At 39.0% G+C, this 20059-nt stretch overlaps 1 protein-coding gene across 3 annotated transcripts in view; it reads right to left on the bottom strand.

Moving 5' to 3' along the window:
* Positions 1 to 342: 342 nt before the first annotated feature.
* Atl1 (atlastin GTPase 1) overlaps positions 343 to 20059 on the bottom strand; it is a 79491-nt gene continuing 59774 nt past the window's right edge. For 2 of the 3 annotated variants that reach the window (XM_031355900.1, XM_031355902.1), the window contains exons 10-15: positions 10499 to 10626; positions 9418 to 9474; positions 8525 to 8596; positions 5422 to 5853; positions 4284 to 4298; positions 343 to 1725 (exon numbers count right to left, since the gene is read on the bottom strand). In XM_031355900.1, coding sequence (XP_031211760.1) covers positions 1615 to 1725; positions 4284 to 4298; positions 5422 to 5853; positions 8525 to 8596; positions 9418 to 9474; positions 10499 to 10626 — 815 coding nt within the window. In that variant the 3' untranslated portion in view covers positions 343 to 1614. The remainder of the gene's footprint in view (positions 1726 to 4283; positions 4299 to 5421; positions 5854 to 8524; positions 8597 to 9417; positions 9475 to 10498; positions 10627 to 20059) is intronic. The other variant, XM_031355903.1, reaches the window with a different exon arrangement.

Below are 20059 nucleotides of genomic sequence, written 5' to 3'. Positions count from 1 at the left end.
TAATGTTTGATGCTTTTCTGTTCAGAAGACCTATAAAGCCTATAATGAAAAGAGAAGCTGAAGCTAGAATACAGCTACTGGGATGTTATCAGGGGAAGAGAATTACTGAGCGTACAGCCATCTGTCTGTAAAGAAGCGTAGACTTTTGTACAGCTTGCAAGCTTGTACACATTCTTCTGTCTCGGTTACTTTTTTGCTCACCATTTCTGAGTCAGTTAAAAATCTCTTGTGCTCCCACGTAGATGAGGCATTACCATTCCCCCCACTACTAGTCTCTCCTCCCACTTAGTTTTTTATTTTCCTCTAAGGGGTTTAGTTTCATTAATAAAATTCCACTAAAGATTTTAGTCATTAGAAATATATTATAGCCAGGTGGTAGTGGTGCATACCTTTAATCCCAGCATGTGGGAGGCAGAGGCAGTGAGATATCTGTGAGTTCAAGGCCAGCTTAGTATACAGAGCAAGTTACAAGATAACCAGGGCTACACAGAGAAACCCTGTCTTGAACCATCCCTTCCCCCCAAAAGAAATACAGATTCCCTGGTTTACATGAACTGGAAGGATGCTACAGGTAGCAACACATGTTTCTAATTCCAGGGCTGGGGAGGTGGCAGGGCCATCACAAGTTGAAAACTAGCTTGAGATGCATAGTAAAATCTTGTCTAAGGAATAAACTTTTTTTTTTACATCAAAGAACTAGAAAGTACCTAATACAATTAGCTTGTGTTTCTTAAGATGAATACTTAAGTTTGAAGTGGGATCAGAAATAGTGTATGGTCCCACCACCTTGAGCACCCAGTCTTGTCTTGAAATGGTATCAGAAAGAAAATGCACCTTGAACTAAGGTGGGATAGGCCTTTCATGCCACATCAGACCTCCCAAGTAGTTCTAGAGCCAGTGAGCATTTGGTTTAATGTTAGGAAACAGTAAAGTTTAATAGTTCACATATTAAAAGAATAAACCTATGAAGAATACATTTGTGGTGTACCAAATGAAAATATACAGTGCAGTGAAACTCAAAACACTTATACAAAACAATTTTTGTGCATTTTTGATCAAGAGATTTACATTCTATATTAATTCATAAAGATATAAAAGAAATAATGTATAGTTTTTGGTAAAGCAACTTTTAAGCTCTCAAATATGTTTCAAGATAAGAGCCTATGGTATGTATAAGATTATATAGGTTAAAGTCAAGCCTGCCGAGTTATGCTGTGCTTTAACAAATAGCTATGTAAAATAACTTAAATTTTCTAAGAGAATTAAATGAAATTAAATGAGCATATTTGAACCCAGAGTAATACCACACAATATTTAATTATAACCCAGTAGTAGAACTCAGAAAAGTCAAGCAAAACAAATCTACTGTCCTCAAATTTATAGATACCTGAAATGATAACATCATATTTAAGGACAGAAATCAGGAAACTGCACATTAACAAATAACCATGCATACATACATCTGCTCATTAAACACTGGAGTAAAGAATTAAACTGTTCAAGTCCTCAGGTGTTTGCTTTTCACTCTCTGAAGGAAGCACTTTGCATGTTTGCATGGAAACAAAAGCTCTGATAGTTGACTGACAAATGATCATGCACCTGCGTTTTTTTAAATTACATTTTCTTCTTTTCCGGTTGTTCAGTAGGTTCTGACTTTGGTGCAGGAAAAGCTTGATGATACAGGTGTCTGTGGGTCGCTGCTGCGCTGTAAAGCTTGTATAAAGCCTAGAATGTAAGAATCAGGGTTATAAGACATTAAGCACACAGGTATAATTTTTTCCTTTTTAGCTTATAGTGCTATATAAAATTCAGCATGCTGAAGTCATACTTTTCAAATACATTTTTGTATATGGTGTGCATGCATGTGTTTATGTGTGTGGAGGCCAGAAGTTGTTTGGTATCTTCCTTATTTCTCTCCACATTATATATGAGGCAGAGTCTCTCACTAATTTGGCTAGTCTGGACACCAAGCTTGCCCCAAGAATCCCATCTCTTCTAAGCATAGGGATTATTAATGGGCCACCACATCCACCTGGCATTTGGATGGGTTTTAGAGATCTGAACTCAGGTCCTCATCCTTGGGTGGCAAGTGATTTACCCACTGAGCCCTTTTCTCAGTCCCAACTTAGTAAGTTGTCTTTATATCATTACTCTCTATCAAACACTGACTGGGGGTGGGAGAGCTGAAGAGATGGCTTAGCTGCTTAGAGCACTGCTCTTCAGAGGACTTGGATTTCATTCCCAACACTCACATCATCTGATCAGTCCCAAGGGATCTGATGCCCTCTTCTGGCCTCCACTGGGTCTGCATGTACATGGTACACAGACTTTATATGCAGCTGAATACTCACACACATGTAAAACAAACAGAGCAGTACCTAATATCTTAACATGTAAAATAGTTCCACGGCCTGTGCTGCTGGTTGAGCTCATCAAGCTTTTACTCTCTGACCACACTTCCTTTATCTTAAGCATCTCCTAGAATGCTGTCTCCCAGCCCAGTAGCTTTCCAGGTCCAGACGGATATGTGGATATGTGGACATCTCACATTGAAATATTGCCAGTTTTAGACAACTTAGATCTGGAACCTCCTGTGAATGTATTTTTCCAGCACTGGCTACTTTCCTATTCTTATGTATGTGCTAGGTCAGCTAAAGGTTCCCACGCCATCCCCAGCTGGGCCCTCTTACTTCATGTGTTCTCTAGCAGTGTTTCTACTACTCAGTTCTGACTGCACAGAATCTTATTCAGAACCACCACCTTAAAAAGCCTTTCATCACTGAAGTGACAAAATAATAATAATAATAATAATCCTCTGATTATTCTTTATATTATTTTAATGGTGTTTGAATCCAAAGAATTTTAGGGCCTTTCCTGAGATAAAATTTCACTATGTGATCCAGGCTAGCTTCACATTTATGATCCTGCTTCCTCGCCTCCTCAGTGCTGGGATTACAGGCATGCATTCTCATATTTACATATTGCACATTTTTTGGGTACTCCTGTGTATCTTCGTTTTTTCCCCCTTGACTAGTGTAGAAGAGCTATCCCTCTGACTGTCACATTCTTAACACCCAATTCCAACTCATGTATTCTGGAGTGTGTACTTTTTGAATATAAGAACTGGGTAAAAGCTTATCTATATAGCTATTCTCAAAAAAAAAAAAAAAAAACCTTTTGTGATTCTGCATAGATGTTTCCTTTTAAAGATGATGTATTCATTAGTGTATTTTATATATATGGATGCTTTGTCTGCATGTATGCCTGCACAGCAGAAGAAGGCATTAGGTCCCATAGGACTACAGTTACAGACGGTTCTGAGCTGCCACGTGGGTGCTGGGAATTGAACTCAGGACCTCTGGAGATGAACCAGTGCTCTTACCCACTGTGTCATCTCTCCAGCCTCTACAGCTGTTTTCTTAACACTAAATATGGATAGTGCTTTGTTTAGCACTATGATCTGTAAATGTGGTCAGTACAGCATAGTGTCACCCTAGTTCTGGCATGCTTTGCTCCTAGTGTACTGAGCTTAATTTCAGTTCTCTTCAGGTATTCAGTTCACCTACCCAAGGTTTATGTACAAGCTGAAATTTGTTTTGTTCTTTGAGTGAATTAGTTTACTAAATTGTCTCTTCGATGGAATCTACTCAGATTGTATTCCTGCTGGCTTCACTACAGAACTGCAGGGATACCTGTGATGGTCAGTCTTCATGGTCAACCTTATGGGATTTAAAATCACCATGGAAGCACCTCTGGGTATGATTATACAGTTGTTTCCAGAAAGATCAACTAGGTAGAGAACATCCACCCTCAGTGTGGGCAAGACTACTTATCCCATGGGCCGTGGTCTCAGACTGAATAAAGAAGAGAAAGCGTGCTGAACACCAGCATCCATCTTTCCCTGCTCCCTGCCTGCAGCTGCCTCGCACTCCTGCCCCCACCATGCCTTCTCCTCCATGGCCTCTTCTCACACGAAGCCGATTAGACCTTGCCCCTGTGTTTCTGCTTGTCCAGTATTTGACCAATATGGGGAAATTAAACACTGCAACACTGAGCTTAAAACATGAACTTTTCTACACAGGACCAAAGTCAAACACCCTTTAATGACACTTCTTCAAATTAAGTCCTACATAATATTTGGAATATGTTAAAATTCATACAGATTTACATTTTAGAGAATATTTTCTAAGATTATGCTCTAAAATATCCTTTAATACCTAGTCAGTTATAAGATGGGAATGTTTATAAATAATATACCTGTTAATTAAAAAATGTTAGCTTACCTCATTTGTACTTCCCTGTAGCAAAGGGAATTTTAAAAGAAAGAAAAATGTTATATCTTGCTTAATTGATAATATAATTTTCAACTTCATTTGAAATATCAGTTGTGAGCATTAAGAAAGAATACCCCTGAAGATTTTTAAGTTTAGACTCCATGTTTTATCAGACTATTGTCGAGAACCCAATTCTGTATTTAGGGTAGGTTTTGGCACTGTGTTGTAGGAAGGGTTTGAGGTTTACACAGATAACCCATTGTTAGCCTTATGTGCATGAGAGACACCAAGGGAGTGAGTAGCTTGGGAGGCAGTGGGTTATTTCAGCTTGGTTCCTCAAAGGCACACAGCTCATTAGTTACCCTTCTATTATAGAGTACAGACAAGTGTGTGCTTCACACTGGGATGTGTGTGGGCTACTATCAGCTACCTCTAGATCACAATGGTCAAAAGCTTAAAATTAAAACATAAAACTGTATGGGCACCTTTAATTTCCCTAAATACTCATTAAGTAACTGAAGAGACTTATGGAACAGTAAGTTACTAACTATATTTTTTTCTATATATTTCAGTATTTTTTCCTCTATATCTACCACTGTCTTTCCTGTCTTTCCTTAGTGATTTGAACGCCATGCCACGGTGGCCCTGACTCCCTCAGCTGAAGCTAACGAGACTAACAGGGCCCAGCAGCTGACCCACAAGCAGCTCCTTCAGAGGCTGACCACTGGCCCATGTGGCTTACTGCAAAAGTATAGGTCAAATACAGTCTGAAGTCACTTGATACGTAAAGGGGATAATATATAACCAAATGATTGTGGTTCACATATGCCCCTCACAAAGGCAGTGCTAGTCAAGTGCTAAGCTAAGTTTAACGTGGGGCCACAACAGCTAAATGACTGTTTTCTCATACACTATTAACATTTTAGAATCAGAAAGTAAAAATGCTGTCAATATATGTAAAACTGTCAACTAGAAAGCAGTTGTGTAGGACTTATGTGTTATAGTTAGTTGTTCAAATCTTGGTATACTGTAAAGTTTTAAAGACTGGGCCCAAGTCATGTTCACCTGTATATTTCTGATAATGAATGCAACACTAATTACACAGTATGTGCACCATTTAACTAAGGAAAACTGAAGGTCCTCTTACCTGGTCCCACAGAGCAGCAGCTACCTGGTCGATTACGGCGCCCAGCTCTCGATATTCCCCAGAGTAGCGGATATATGCCCAGGTGCACAGGGTGATAAGCGTCAGTCCCATGATCATGTTGCACAGGCTAGCTATGATGTCCAAACCAATGAATCCAGTCACACCCGCAATCACATACGTGATAAAGATGACAACGAACAGTGTGGCTGGGGTGCGAGCGGCATGGAAGATATTTTTGCTGTCATTGTGCTTAATATACTGGATGTAGAGTTCATCTATTTCACTCTCCAGCTGCTGCAGGTAACGACGGCTGAACTCTTCCCCGCCCATCTTCTTCACGCCTCGGAATAACTTCACAGATTCTTCTTTTAGCTGCAGGTGCTTGGTTTGCAGGTCATTAGGGGCCAAAAATGGTTTGTCACCACCACAAATCTATGTCAGAAAGAGGTTTTTGTTGATGTAATAGGGAGTAAATGAACAACTGTATCTAAAATTTTCACCAGTAGCTGCCTTTTCTTGGAGTACACTGGAATGCTTCTTAAGAATTCTGGGCTAGCCGGGCAGTGGTGGCACACGCCTTTAATCCCAGCACTTGGGAGGTAGAGGCAGGTGGATTTCTGAGTTCAAGGCCAGCCTGATCTACAGCACGAGTTCCAGGACAGCCAGAGCTACACAGAGAAGCCCTATCTCACACACACGCCCCCCAAAAAAGAAAGAATGCTGGGCTTGCTGGGCTGAGGGGTGAGTTACACTTCTGTCACTCGTCTCGAGACACTACAGCTAGAACAGTGTTGTCAGCCATGGTACAGTTAATATGAACACCCTATTCAAATACTATTGCTTATAAAGTATAACATATACAATTATATACAGTACAGAATTTTCATAGTAAATGACTATATTTACTACACTTTTCATTTTTCTACTTATTAAAAAAGTTCACTGTAACATAGTATTTTGTGTTATGCTAACTACAACTTCATACTTTTTGCATTTATGTATTTTGATTGCATCTAGAAGACAAGTTGAGTGACTGACCTAAACATCTAGGTATATGTACGTACATACTGATGTTTGCATGACAGAATTACCTGATACATTTCTCAGAGGCTGATATGTGTTATCAGTCCAAACTAGTTACCTCCATATTCATGAGGATTAACTATCAAATGTGGCTAGTGCACTGCCTTATATAATAAAGGCTTTTTATGATTTTTGTTGTTGTTTGTTTCTCGAGACAGGGTTTCTCTGTGTAGCCCTGGATGCCCTGGAACTAGTTCTGTAGACCAGGCTGGCCTTCTACTCAGAGATCTGCCTGCCTCTGCCTCCCAAGGGCTAAGATTACAGGCTTATACCACCATGCCTGGATAATAAAGTCATTCTTAATCCCCTTCTGTCTCTCAATAGGGACTCACTATTACAGCCCTGGCATCAAACGTGCTCTGTAAACTGGCTGGCCTCAAATTTACAGTAATCTACCTGTTTCTGTGCCCAAGTGCTGGGATTAAAGGTGTGGCACCATGCCCAGCCCTCTTTTAAAACATAGGAAATAGTATCTATGATTTAAACAAGTTTTTTAAGATGAAAAGACATGACCCAACGTAATTGCCAACTATTTGTTCACAGGATAAATACAAAGCAGAGAAAACTGCTTACATTTTAGTTCTTCTAGATGTCAAATTATACTGAAGCAATTCTGACCAACAAAGTTTAATTTAAAATAATCAAATATAAAACTATTGAACTATGAAGTATATTTCTTAGCATTTGCACTGGTTCACTTTGAATGGAGCCACGTGAATATTCTCTTAGGCTGAGTAGAAGCATATTAATGTTCTTCAACTATACTTTCAAGTTTTTACAAAGTTACAAGGTAGGCTGGAGAGATGGCTCAGAAGGTAGAAATAATTGCTTATGTAAGCACGAAGACCTGAGGTCAAATCCCAACAACCATGTAAACAAACAAAAAACAAACAGACAGACAAAAAATTGGTCACAGCTGCACATGCATATAGTCCCAGCATTTAGGGATGGAGACAAGCAGTCCTGTAAGCTCACTGGCCCAGCTTAGTTTCTAGCTCAGCATGAGACTCTCTCTTCAAGGAATACTGTAGTGAGCAACAGGAAATTGCTCAACAGTTTTTACTGGCTTTCACACGTGTGTGGGCACTGACTGCCATGCACATGCATACACATAAAACATTACAAAGGGGATTTTTGATTAACCATGTCCTTAACTTTGGTTACAATTTTAATATTGATAATACATCTGATTATTCTTTAATTATATGCCATGTTTCTCTTCACTGTAAAGTTCTACCAATTTTAGATGTCACTTTGATCTTACATTTTTAGGAGAAAATGGCAGTTCTCACATTAGTTAAAACTAAACTGAGAAAATATACTATATAAAAATATTGGTTCTTGAGGATTGATTTTTGTTACCTACGTTTTAAGAAATATTAATAAGCCTGTAGAATTAAGTATGCACAGTGGAGAGAGTAGAATATTATTTTTAGTCACTAATTCCTCCGGTGTGGCAATCTGGCCAAATAAAATGTGAGTAAGAATATTTTGTTAGAGAATTCATTTTTAAATGTTTTAAAAACTTCATTGTGACCGGGTGGTGTTGTTGGTAGCTCGCACCTTTAATCCCAGCTCTCAGAAGGCAGAGGCAGACAAATCTCTGTGCATTTGAGGCCAGCCTGGTCTACAGAGTGAGTTCTAGGACAGCCAGGGTTATACAGAGAAACCCTGTCTAGAAACCAAACCAAACCAACCAAAACCTGTGCGTTGTATGTGTGTATTTTCCTTTTGCTATGTATCTCAGGCTAGGCTTGAACTCATTATGTAAGCTAGATTGGCTTCACCTGCGTGGCAATTCTTCTCTCAGCTTCCCATGCCCTTATATAATGTTCTGTTTTTAAAGTGTCTTAGGAATACATGACATGTGATACATACATACATACATACATATATACATACATACATACCTGGCTAAGTGACACTAAAGTCATCTCTTTGCATGTACATGGTGTGAATGTAACATTACAGAAATGGTTCAAAGATGAGATACTATTTTCTTTAAATCCTGAGTTCTTACCTCTTCCATCTTCCTGTTGTATATGTCCTTGGCAGTTGCAACCGCTGCTAAATTGTTAGCTTCTGCTGTGGCCTTGGAACAAAGTACACATTATAAAGTAAAGTGGAGTCATATGCATCAGCTCTTCACATGCAAGAAATGTAGCAGGACCAGCCACAAAGGAACTGAAACAAGTGCTTCTACTGCACATTTAAATTATTATTAACCTTTCAAGATGTATAAAAACTAGATTTTTTTACTTAATAAGCCATAATGCTAAATGAATGTTCATTTGGATAACTTTTTCTCTTAAAAGTATATTAGTCTTATTTTTTCAAATTAATGTTTTTATTAAATAATTTAATTTTCTATTAAACGATAAATCTAATCTCTGAGATCAAACCATTCCATGTTTGCAGCTAATGAAGAAACTATAGCAAATACTTTCAAATTATTCATTAAAGGAATTCACATACTCGTGTGTCTTCTTATAACCACGATGGCTGATTGTGTATATGATTTGTTTTGAACACTTAAAGACTTATCTGAAAGCTGTGGGCATGGTTCTGACAGCATTGCCTTCCCACACATCTGTCTGTCTTCCTTTCTCATCCTCGTCACTAACAATGAAATCTACTTTGTGAGTCTTATCTCAATAACCATGGTGGGTGGGAACCAGTGCACCAGCCAGAACATGATGAGTCTGTTTCTAAACAGGTCCAGTAGAAAGAGGAGCAAAAGCCTTTGGAACAATGAATCTCCCCCTAAGGAAAGCTGTTGTGTATGTGTGTAATGTTTTGGTGGACACATGGATAGGTGGGTAGGCATGTGGTAATGAGGTGATTATGAGCAGGAAAGCTTGGCTTTAGAGACAAACATGTTTTCAGATGCCATGACTCCCAGCAAATCCGTACCTGTAACATGGACTTGGGATGTGGCAGTTCTTCACCTTGGTATATCTTTATGTATGCCTGAAACAAAACAGCCAAGGAGAGGCTCAGGCCAGCAGTTTCAGTCAACATTTCTCCTCATAGGGTCGTCTTGACAGCTTAAAACTGTTTTCAGGAAGTAGTCTTTCTTTCTTTGCTTTTTCAGCTAAAGCTGTTCGCTCCTTCCACACGCCAATGCTGCCCTTCCTCAGAAAGGCTCCATTCCTCTCGCTTCAAGCTTTCCTCTAACCCCTTCGATGGATGAGCCCTCCCTTTTCTGAGCCTGTGCCTGTCTATCAGCAGAAGCTCACAGGGCTGACCTGCTCAGGGTTCATGAAGCCCTGAATCCAAACTGTAAGTCTGGCTACAGGGTTAGACCAGAATTTCAGAGAAAGCCATTGTTCAAAGTGATAAAGGAAAAAAGATCACACAAAAAGGCATTTTAGATGGTAAAATACCAATTTTAAAAATTGACATTTACGCCAGGCGGTAGTGGCACATGCCTTTAATCCCAGCACTTGGGAGGCAGAGCAGGCGGATTTCTGAGTTCAAGGCCAGTCTGGCCTACAGAGTGAGTTCCAGGACAGCCAGGGCTACACAGAGAAACCCTGTCTCGAAAAAAAAAAATGACATTTATTCTTAAAGCACTTCACAAATCAAGCTAATGTCTTCATTAAATATATGCATGTTGGCAAAGGGCATTTATTAAAGTCAAGAGGTAAATACAAATTTAAAGTAATTCTCTTAGAAATTTCAATGGTACAGGTAACAGTCTGGAAGAACCTTTTTCAGGAAGAAAATATAGTTGCTTTTGGACAATCTTGGAATCTGGGAATCAACCCATAAAAGTTTGTTCAACTCTTTGAAACATTTTCATTTTGAGTATAGTTCCTTCCTCAAAAAAGATTTTATTTCCTCCCAGAGTGTCCTCTCTTAGGTGTGTCACAGTTTTTAAGGGCTTTTTATGGGTACCTTACACATTGCCCAGGGAATTTTTATGTGAAGGACATATATTCCCGTGCACATCAAGGGAAGCATTCACAAGAGCTCTAGAACAAAGCGGTACCTTGAAGTACTCCAGCAGACCGCGGCAAGTGATTTTATTCCCGTTGATCTCTTTAATATCTAGGCTCTCGGGACTCAGGAGCCACGGAATCAGTATTTTCAAGTTTTTGATGAATTCGTCATCTATTTCTACAAGGAAATGAAATTCACCATTATTTTAAAAATCCAGCCGGGCGGTGGTGGTGCACGCCTTTAATCCCAGCACTTGGGAGGCAGAGGCAGGCGGATTTCTGAGTTCGAGGCCAGCCTGGTCTACAGAGTGAGTTCCAGGACAGCCAGGGCTACACAGAGAAACCCTGTCTCGGAAAAAAAAAAAAAAAAAAATCCAGTCCAATCCTCCATGCTTCAGAACAACCCTCTTCACTGCCTCCACTGCCCTAGCCCCAGTGGCAGTGCTGCCACTCACTTCCCCATAATTTAGCAACTCTGGAGGCCTGCTACTGGGGAGTCATTCTTTTTGACACATCTCCACTCCAATTACATGACTCATTTATATAAAGTATTTCTTGACATTAAATGTTAAACATATTTTATACCCATTTATGTCAGCATTTCATGCAGCCTGAGACCTTTGGAGGCTCTAAAAGGGGGGAGACTGGGTATGATGTGTGCACCTATAATTCCAACTACTTGTAGAGCTGGGGCAGAATCATTTGAGTCCTGGTGTTAAGGTTCGGCCTGGTTAATAACAAGCACAGGCTCTGCCCCAGGATCTCGCTATTGTAGGTTTATGATTTGCAGGGACCCCCTCATCTCTGCTCCTAGATGCTCATTAGAGATATATATTACCACACCTACTTGGGTTAGTTAGGGTTGAAGAGTGTGTATTTTAGATGTGATTGTATGCAGCCCAGGCTGGTCTCCAACTTGTTATGTAACTAAGGCTGGCTTTGAACTAATTCCTCTTCTCCCCTCCTAATTTCTGGGTTTGTAAGTATGTGCCATCATAGCCAACTCAGACCACATTGCTACCAAAAAAGGATGGGGCAGATAATTCATGGCTTGTAATGCATTGACTTAAAAAACTGACCCAAATTCTCCTGCGTTTCCTGTGCCTACATTAGAAGGACAGAGGCCGGGCAGTGGTGGTGCACACCTTTAATCCCAGCACTTGGGAGGCAGAGGCCGGCAGATTTCTGAGTTCGAGGACAGCCTGGTCTACAAAGTGAGTTCCAGGACAACCAGGGCTATACAGAGAAACCCTGTCTCAAAAACAAAAAGAGAGAGAGAGAGAGAGAGAGAGAGAGAGAGAGAGAGAGAGAGAGAGAGAGAGAGAGAGAGAGAGAGAGAGAAAGAGAGAGAAGTATAGAAAGCTGGGCAACCTGCAGATCAGTGGTCTTCATTATCTGTTCTTAGCTTTGAGTTCAAGCTTAATATACAGACCTAGTAAAACTACAGAATGCAGATGGTCAGATAAGTCCTATAGATGGAAAACTTCGTAAGTCATTTTAAATACATGGAATAATGTGCATACTATGTATAAGGGGTATAACCAGTGAAATGATTAGTATAATATATCTATAATATATCAGTTCTTTTTAAATGTTTATATAATGATAAAGTTTTCTCCTTATAAACATATATATATATATATATATGTAATGTATGTATAATTTCTACTCAAACCTTTTCTTATGAAATTGGAATGAAATAAAAATATACCTAGGTTTACTAAACCAGAAAGGTAACTCTTACAAAAGCAACTAGCATATTTTGGCATGATGCACTCTGAAGACAGTGACAGACATCTCTGCTTCACCAAAAAACATTGCTAAAAATTCTAATTATGGGCCCAGAAAATAACATATGAATAATACATATAAGTAGTGACTCCTTACAGATATTAGATGACCACAATAGTTCATAATCTGGAACATTCTTAGATAAGTTCAGATAAGTTTACAGAGGGCTCTGTGAGTATTCAGTAGATATGTATGTGTAGGTGGACAAACACTCAAGATGATCATGTATTTTTATCATTTCTTCAGGAAGTTTTGCCTTAAGAGAGCAAAGGGAATCCAGGGGCTGGGCCAATGTGGTAGTTACCTTAGTTACAAATATACACTTCACAATGTATGCTTTATAAATAAGTCCACAGAGAAGGTGCACTAGCATAGGATTTGGTCATAAACTAACAAAGGAAGGTAATTTCTTAAGAGTACCTGCCAAGCCATTAGAAATATCCTTTCCTCTTTATAAGGAATTGTATAGCATTTGACTCTGAAATCTAACTGCTGCTAAGGAAGCTGTGGTTGCCTGACTGTTCTATATAACTCCTTGCTAATTAAAAGGCTATTTATTTATTTTTGGTTTTTCGAGACAGGGTTTCTCTGTGTAGCCCTGGCTGTCCTGGAACTCACTCTGTAGACCAGGCTGGCCTCGAACTCAGAAATCCGCCTGCCTCTGCCTCCCAAGTGCTGGGATTAAAGGCGTGCACCACCACCGCCCAGCTAAAAGGCTATTTCTGATGCTAGCAGAAGTATCCAATTCAGTGAAAGCTAGTTGAATGTAATGTGAATGAACATGACTCAACAGTTTTGACCTCTGGTTTCCAGTATGGGAAGTTCCTTAATTTATAGCAGTTAAATTTCATCATAACATTTTTAAGGATACTGGAAATTCTGTTATTTCTGGTGCTATTAAAGATGTTAATAATTGGAATGCTTTGTAGAACACTGGACAAATTATTAGCATTGGTGGTGAGCTAGAAAGTTGTTTCTAATCCTGAAATACCATGTGACAATCTACTACCAAAGAGTAAAGTTTTCATAATTGTTTGTATCCAGAAGACATTTATTTTTGCTGGAGATGCCAGCCTTCTGAAAAATATAATGGCTAGCCCATCAGACATTCAGGAGAGAAACCATGACATTATATGATTCAGGATTTGCATATTCATTGGTGCTCTATTCATAAGACAGAAACTGGAAACAACTTAGATGTCCCTCAACAGAAGAATGGATAAAGAAAATGTGGTACATCTACACAATAGAGCGTTACTCTATTGTTAAAAATATATATATGAAATTTGCAGGTAAATGGATGGAACTAGAAAAAAAATCATCCAAGTGATGAGGAAACAGACTCAGAAAGACAAGTGTAGTATACATTTGTGTGTGTGTGTATACATATATACATATACATATACATATACATATACATATATATACATATACGCTATTAGGTCAATGATAACCAAGCTCTAATCAAAAGAACCACAGAGGTTAGGTACACAGTAAGGTATTGGAGGAACAGACAGATCTCCCTGGGAAATAGAAAGAGAATAGATAAGTAGCAGAAAGATGGGTAGGAGACTGGAATGGAAGGAAGTGGAAAGAGGAGGAAGTCAGGGAGAGGCAGGTAAAATTAAGGGCTACTGGAGGGGTAGTATGGAAACCTAACACAGCAGAAGCACACTGCTGAGAACAACACCCACATCATAAGCTGGTCTACATAGAGCTTTCACCTCTACATGTTAGTGTCTTAGGTACAGGAAGGTACTCTGCAAAATACCAGGCCAGTCACAAATCCTTTGGTCTCCAGTGGAGTCCTGCCTGCAAGATATGCTAGGGCCAACAGCCAGAGGAAGCTCCACTCCCAGGTGTTCTAACACGCCCAGGATCACAGGATCAGAAGTAAGGAGGACACAACATCTGTCCCAACACCAGGAGTAACTGGGACCAGCAGGAGTAACTGGGACCAGCAAGACTCAGGCATGCAGGAACTGCTCCAGTCCAGTGGCACGGGTTCCTTCTGGTCTGTCTGGGCCAGTGCCCTGAGCAGACCTTGGGCACAAACTGTGAGTCCCATAGTACCCAGAGGAAGCTCTACTCCTAGGTGCTCTAATGGGCCCACGATCATAGGATCCCAGAATCACAGGATCCCAGAATCACAGGATCACAGAGATGGCTTGACTCTGAGGAGTTCTGACACAACCAGGATCACAGGAAGGATAGGCTCCAGTCAGATATAGCCAGGGCAGGTTGCACTAGAGATAACGAGATGATGGGAGGCAAATGTAAGAACATAAGCAACAGAAACAAGGTTACTTGGCATCATCAGAACCCAATTCTCCCACCATAGCAAGTCTATGACATACCATCACATCGGAAAAACAAGATTCAGATCTAAAATCACTTCTCATGATGATGATACAGGACTTTAAGAAGGATATAAATAGCACCCTCAAAGAAATATAGGAGAACAAGGGTAAACAGTTAGAAGCCCTTAAAGAGAAAACACAAAAATCCCTTAAAGAACTATAGGAAAACATAATCAAACAGGTAAAGGAAATGAACAAAACCATTCAGGATCTAAAAATGGAAATAGAAACAATAAAAAACTCAAAAAGGGAGACAACCCTGGAGTTAGAAAGCCTAGGAAAGAGATCTAGAGTCATAGATACAAGCATCACCAACAGAATACAAGAGATAGGAGAGAGAATCTCAGGGGCAGAAGATAACATAGAAAACATTGACACAACAGTCAAAGAAAATGCAAAGAGCAAAAAGCTCCTAATCCAAAACATCTAGGAAATCCAGGATGCAATGAGAAGACCAAACCTAAGGATAATAGGTATAGAAGAGAGTTAAGACTCCCAACTTAAAGGGCCAATAAATATCTTCAACAAAATTATAGAAAGAGATGTCTATGAATATTCAAGAATCCTGCAGAACTCCAAATAGACTGGACCAGAAAAGAAATTCCTCCTATCACATAATAATCAAAACACCAAATGCACAAAACAAAGAAAGAATATTAAAAGCAGTAAGGGGAAAAGGTCAAGTAACATATAAAGGCAGGCCTATCAGAATTACGGCAGACTTCTCACCATAGACTATGAAAGCTAGAAGATCCTGGGCAGATGTCATACAGACCCTAAAACAACATAAATGTCAGCCCAGGCTACTATACCCAGCAAAACTCTTAATTACCATAGATGGAGAAAACAAGATATTCCATGACAAAACCAAATTTACACAATATCGTTCCACAAATCCAGTCCTACAAAGGATAACAGATGGAAAACACCAACATAAGGAACAAAGCTACACCCTAGAAGAAGCAAGAACTCTTTCAACAAACCCATACAAACATAATTCCACTTCTAACAAAATAACAGGAAGTAACAATTACTTTTCTTTAATATCTCTTAATATGAAAATCAATATTACCAACACATCCTAATCAATTAAAATTAAAAAATATGAGGAATTAGAAATTTGTTGTCATCCAATGGTCTCTTCAATTTGGTAATTGGAGAAATAGGTCAAATATTGTACAACCCATATGCACTTTCTGCTTGTTTGTACCTGACAGTGTCTTGCTGTGTACCACATAATGATCTTAAAACCATGCTTCTCCTATCTCAGCCTACTAGTAGAATTGTTTATTTGATGTTTTTACACTATATGATGGTTTTCAGAATACCTTACATATTTCAAAATTATTTATACAGCCAAAAGAAATGTAGACAATTAATTTGGGAGGTGGCTTGTAAGAGAACAACAAAGAGTGAGACTGAATGCTTTGCTTGCTATTTATAATTATTGTATCTATTTTGAAGAAGAGGACTTTATAAGTTACTCTTTCTCTGAGATGAATGCTTTTCCATATTATCACAGCCAATGAACCAGATTCTTACCCTCACCTAATGACTGTGCCACCCTCCAAACAGAACCACTGTTCATTGAAACAGTTGGTGAATGACTTCATGGATAGACCATCTTAATACACACATAAATTTCTTAAATGAATGTAACCTGTTCCCTGTGGGCTGAAAATGAAGACAATCACTCAAGTTAAATAGCTTTGTCCATAGCAGGAAATCTGTATCTAAAAATCGTGCCTACAATTCATTCCTTGGCACAGCAGAACTGTCAACTCTTAGCTTAGCTACTATGGAGGTAAAATCCTTTGATGATGTGAGGGTCATTGAAGTAGAGCCTTATTACAATGAAATCCAATGTCTAAAAATTGTTATTTTGGGCTTGTACCACAGTAAGAGCCAAGATTTTAAACTCTACTAAAACCAAAACAAACAAACAAAAAATCTTTATCTACTTATGTTCATTAAAAAAAACTAAAAGTGATATATTATTTTAAAATATCATACAGTTAATATGTTTGGAGTTATTTAAAATTTATATTGAGAAAAACATGTATTTTCAGTATTGCTATAGACAAGCATCTACATAAGACTGTTCAATTGATTGTTGTTTTATATCAAACAACTTTTATAATACTCATTTTTCCTGTTATAATATTTTATAAATTTTAAAGAATATGATAAAAAAATGAAAGGTATGGCAAGTATTGAAGTGGGGGATCTCTGGGAGGAGTTGGGGTGATGTAATGTGATGTAATTCTATTTACTTAAAATACGTTTTTAAATGTTAACATATTCAGATAAATTGAAATTATATATCTTTTCCCACCATAGTGCAATAAAACTTAAATCAATAAAAAAAAAAAAAGAAAGAAATGGTAGAGCCACCACCAACCAACATTTGACTGAAGGCCTATAGCTAACACTGCTTGGTTGACCAAGAACCTGAGACTAGATATCCCAGGGACCTAGGGTAAAACCAAGTACTATTGTTCTAAAAATATTAAAAACAAAAAACGGACAAAAACCAAAACATCACTAAAATAATTCTTAATGGCATTCTGTTATTATTTATAGATACCTTGCTTGGCCATCACCAGAGAAGCTTCCCCCTGCAGCAAATGGGAAGAGATCAGAGACCCACAGCCAGACATACAGAGAGCAAGAGACCTCGGAACACTCAGGTCTAAATAGGGGATCTCCATCAAATTCCTCCCCTCAGAGCCCAGGGGACTCGTGGAAGAAGAGGCAGAAAGAGTGTAAAAGCCAGAGAAGATGGAAGAACACAAGAAAACAAGGCCCTCTAAAATCAACATGATTGATACACATATGAATTCACAGAGACTGAGGCCACACCACAGAGGTTGCATGCGTCTGCACCAGCTGGGGTCCTAGAATGCTGAAAAACAACAACAACAACAACATATGCCCCCATCCCTAACCCATCTCTAATTGATAACCACTTGCAAATGAAAATTTAGTTTCCTCCAGGGAGTCTCACTGGGGAAGCAGGCCACTCCTAAGGGTAGGCTGCATGCCCAGCTATCGTGCCCAGCTACCGACTGCCAACAGAGAATGGACTCAAGGGCATCTTTGGAGGTTCCGTCTCATGTCATGACAGGACTCTTCATTTTTTAAAAAAAAAAAAAAAAATCTTATTTTAATTTCTTATATATTTTCTCCTTTACTTTTACCCTATAATCCTCTGTGTATATATTGTGAGAGTCCTAAGTGTGTGAGCAGGTGGGTTTGTTTCTTGTGCTTTCTCTTGCTCTCTATTCCTTCTGTTTGTTTGTATTGTCCAACTCTAATGTGTTAGTTTGGGTTTAATCTTATCATTTTATTTTATTATCATCCCATAGAAGCCTATTTATTTTCTAATGAGAGATAGAAAGGGGGGTGGAAAAGGAGGTGGGGATGAGCTGGGAGGAAAAGAGGGAAGGGAAGCCATAATTATGATATATTATATGAGGAAAAAAGTCTTTTATTTTCAATAAAAGAAAAATAGATTCAGTGTTAGATTGAAAAATACTGTAGATAACAGATTTTCAAAACTGCCAAAAAAAATTTAAAATAGGACATTTGTGTACACAAGGTAGATCCAGCAGCAATCTTCTAATGTATACAAGCCTCATTAAAACAGAACTTTTAGGGTAAGTGATGCCAGTTTTCAGTTCCCTTTTCCCCAGGACTAGCTGGTTTGCAAACTCTCAGTTGGCAGATACTTGTAGTCAACTGCATCGACCAATGTAGATACATGTACATGGACATGTAGATACAACTGCCTGGAGAACAAATTGTTACAAAGTAGGTGTGCATATCTGCGAGATTTTTCTTTCCTAACCCTTCCTGAGCTCAGGCACTGCACAGTGCCTCAGGGGATGCATGGGCTGCAGTTGCTTGCTATTGTAACTTTTATTCCTCGGAAGTAATTATTGTCTCAGTTAGGCTTTTCTTTCAACCAAACTGGGCTCAGAATGTAAAAGTAACTATTATTTGCCTGAAGATAACTGTCTCCGAAGCTTACTGCCTCAGTCTGCTAACCCTGGCCTAGTCCTGGAAGCTTCTAGCCTCTGTAAAATCCAACCTAGGCCTAAAATGTTTTCAGCCTCTGAGACTTACTGCTGAATAAGCTCGCCTTCTCTAGTTCTTTCTGAGCTCTAAAGGCTTCAACTCAGCTGATCTGGCTCAAACTCCTCTCCAAGATGACTGATTCAATCTGGCTTCTCTCTCTCTACCTCTCCTGAATTGCTTTGCTTGGTCTCATACTAACTTTGGCAATATGTTCTAATTTTCTGCCTCCTTTTCATTCTCTGGCTCAATCTGTCTTTACCTCTCTTCATCATGTCTCTGAAAACTGCCCTGATAAAACTGCCTCCTCTCCCTCTCCCTCTTTCTCTCTCTCTTTCTCTTTCTCTCTCCCTTTCCCTCTTCCTCTCTCTCTCTCTCTCTCTCTCTATCTCTATCTCTCTCTCTCTCTCTCTGCACTACCCCTTAAGTAGCTTCCCTTTCCTCTCACTCTTCTCATGAGAGGTAGGCATATTTTATTCTGTCAAATCCTTCTCTGATTTGTCACTTTGTCTGTCACTCAATTAGACATCACTTTAAACATGGGTGTTTCCTTCTAAAAACTACCATTTCCTTCATTGTTTGGAATTAAAGATGTGTACTAAGGGGATGTCTGTATTCCAACCAGAGGGATTAAAGTGTGTGTGTGCTAAAGGCTGAGCTATACCACAACTAGAACAGGTTAATCTTGGGGATTCATAATGTGATCAAATATCCAGCAACAAGCTTCTTGGGTTTACAAAAGCGATGCAGGTGGCTTAGGAATTTAAAATTTTGATTATTATATCAACTGCCAATGTTAAAGATAAATGGATGCAAGGGAAAATACTTTTGATGATCAAATTTGCTAGTTTCTAAAAGTTGATTAACAGATACGTTGTCAATTTTAAAATCCCTTCGACAATAACTGTGCTCAGCCAAAAAAAAAAAATAAGTTATTTCACTGGCTCACCTGGTGCAATGCAAAAAAGTCATAATAAAGACAAGAATGCTTGAATTCCACAGTGTGTTCAATGAAAGGCTGACAAGTCAAAAAGTCAAAACTACCAAGAACTACCTCAAATGAATTACAAAGCAAATATCTAAAGACAATGCCTTGCCTTTCTCAGGAATGTGAAATTCCATTTCTGAAGACCTTCACTCTACTTCCATGCCTTTCAAACATAAGTGTTATTACTTTATATACTCTGTTAGTGCAAATTATACTCTGTAGAAGTATTAGCTGAAAAACACTTAGTGCTTATTCTTTTGTTTTAAAGACACTGTTCTTATATTGCCACGCACACTTTGCATGAAGGCGGTATCTGAGGCGTAAACGTCAAGGAAAGTCAGTCTCCTGCCTCCGCATTGTCGCCTGGCACCCCAAACTCAGAGGTGGCCCAGATA

This window comes from Mastomys coucha, unplaced genomic scaffold (assembly GCF_008632895.1).
Source record: "Mastomys coucha isolate ucsf_1 unplaced genomic scaffold, UCSF_Mcou_1 pScaffold6, whole genome shotgun sequence".
NCBI classification, from domain to species: Eukaryota; Metazoa; Chordata; class Mammalia; order Rodentia; family Muridae; genus Mastomys; species Mastomys coucha.
The sequence above is the reverse complement of the archived record's forward strand: the minus strand, read 5'-3'. Positions and strand labels throughout refer to the sequence as shown.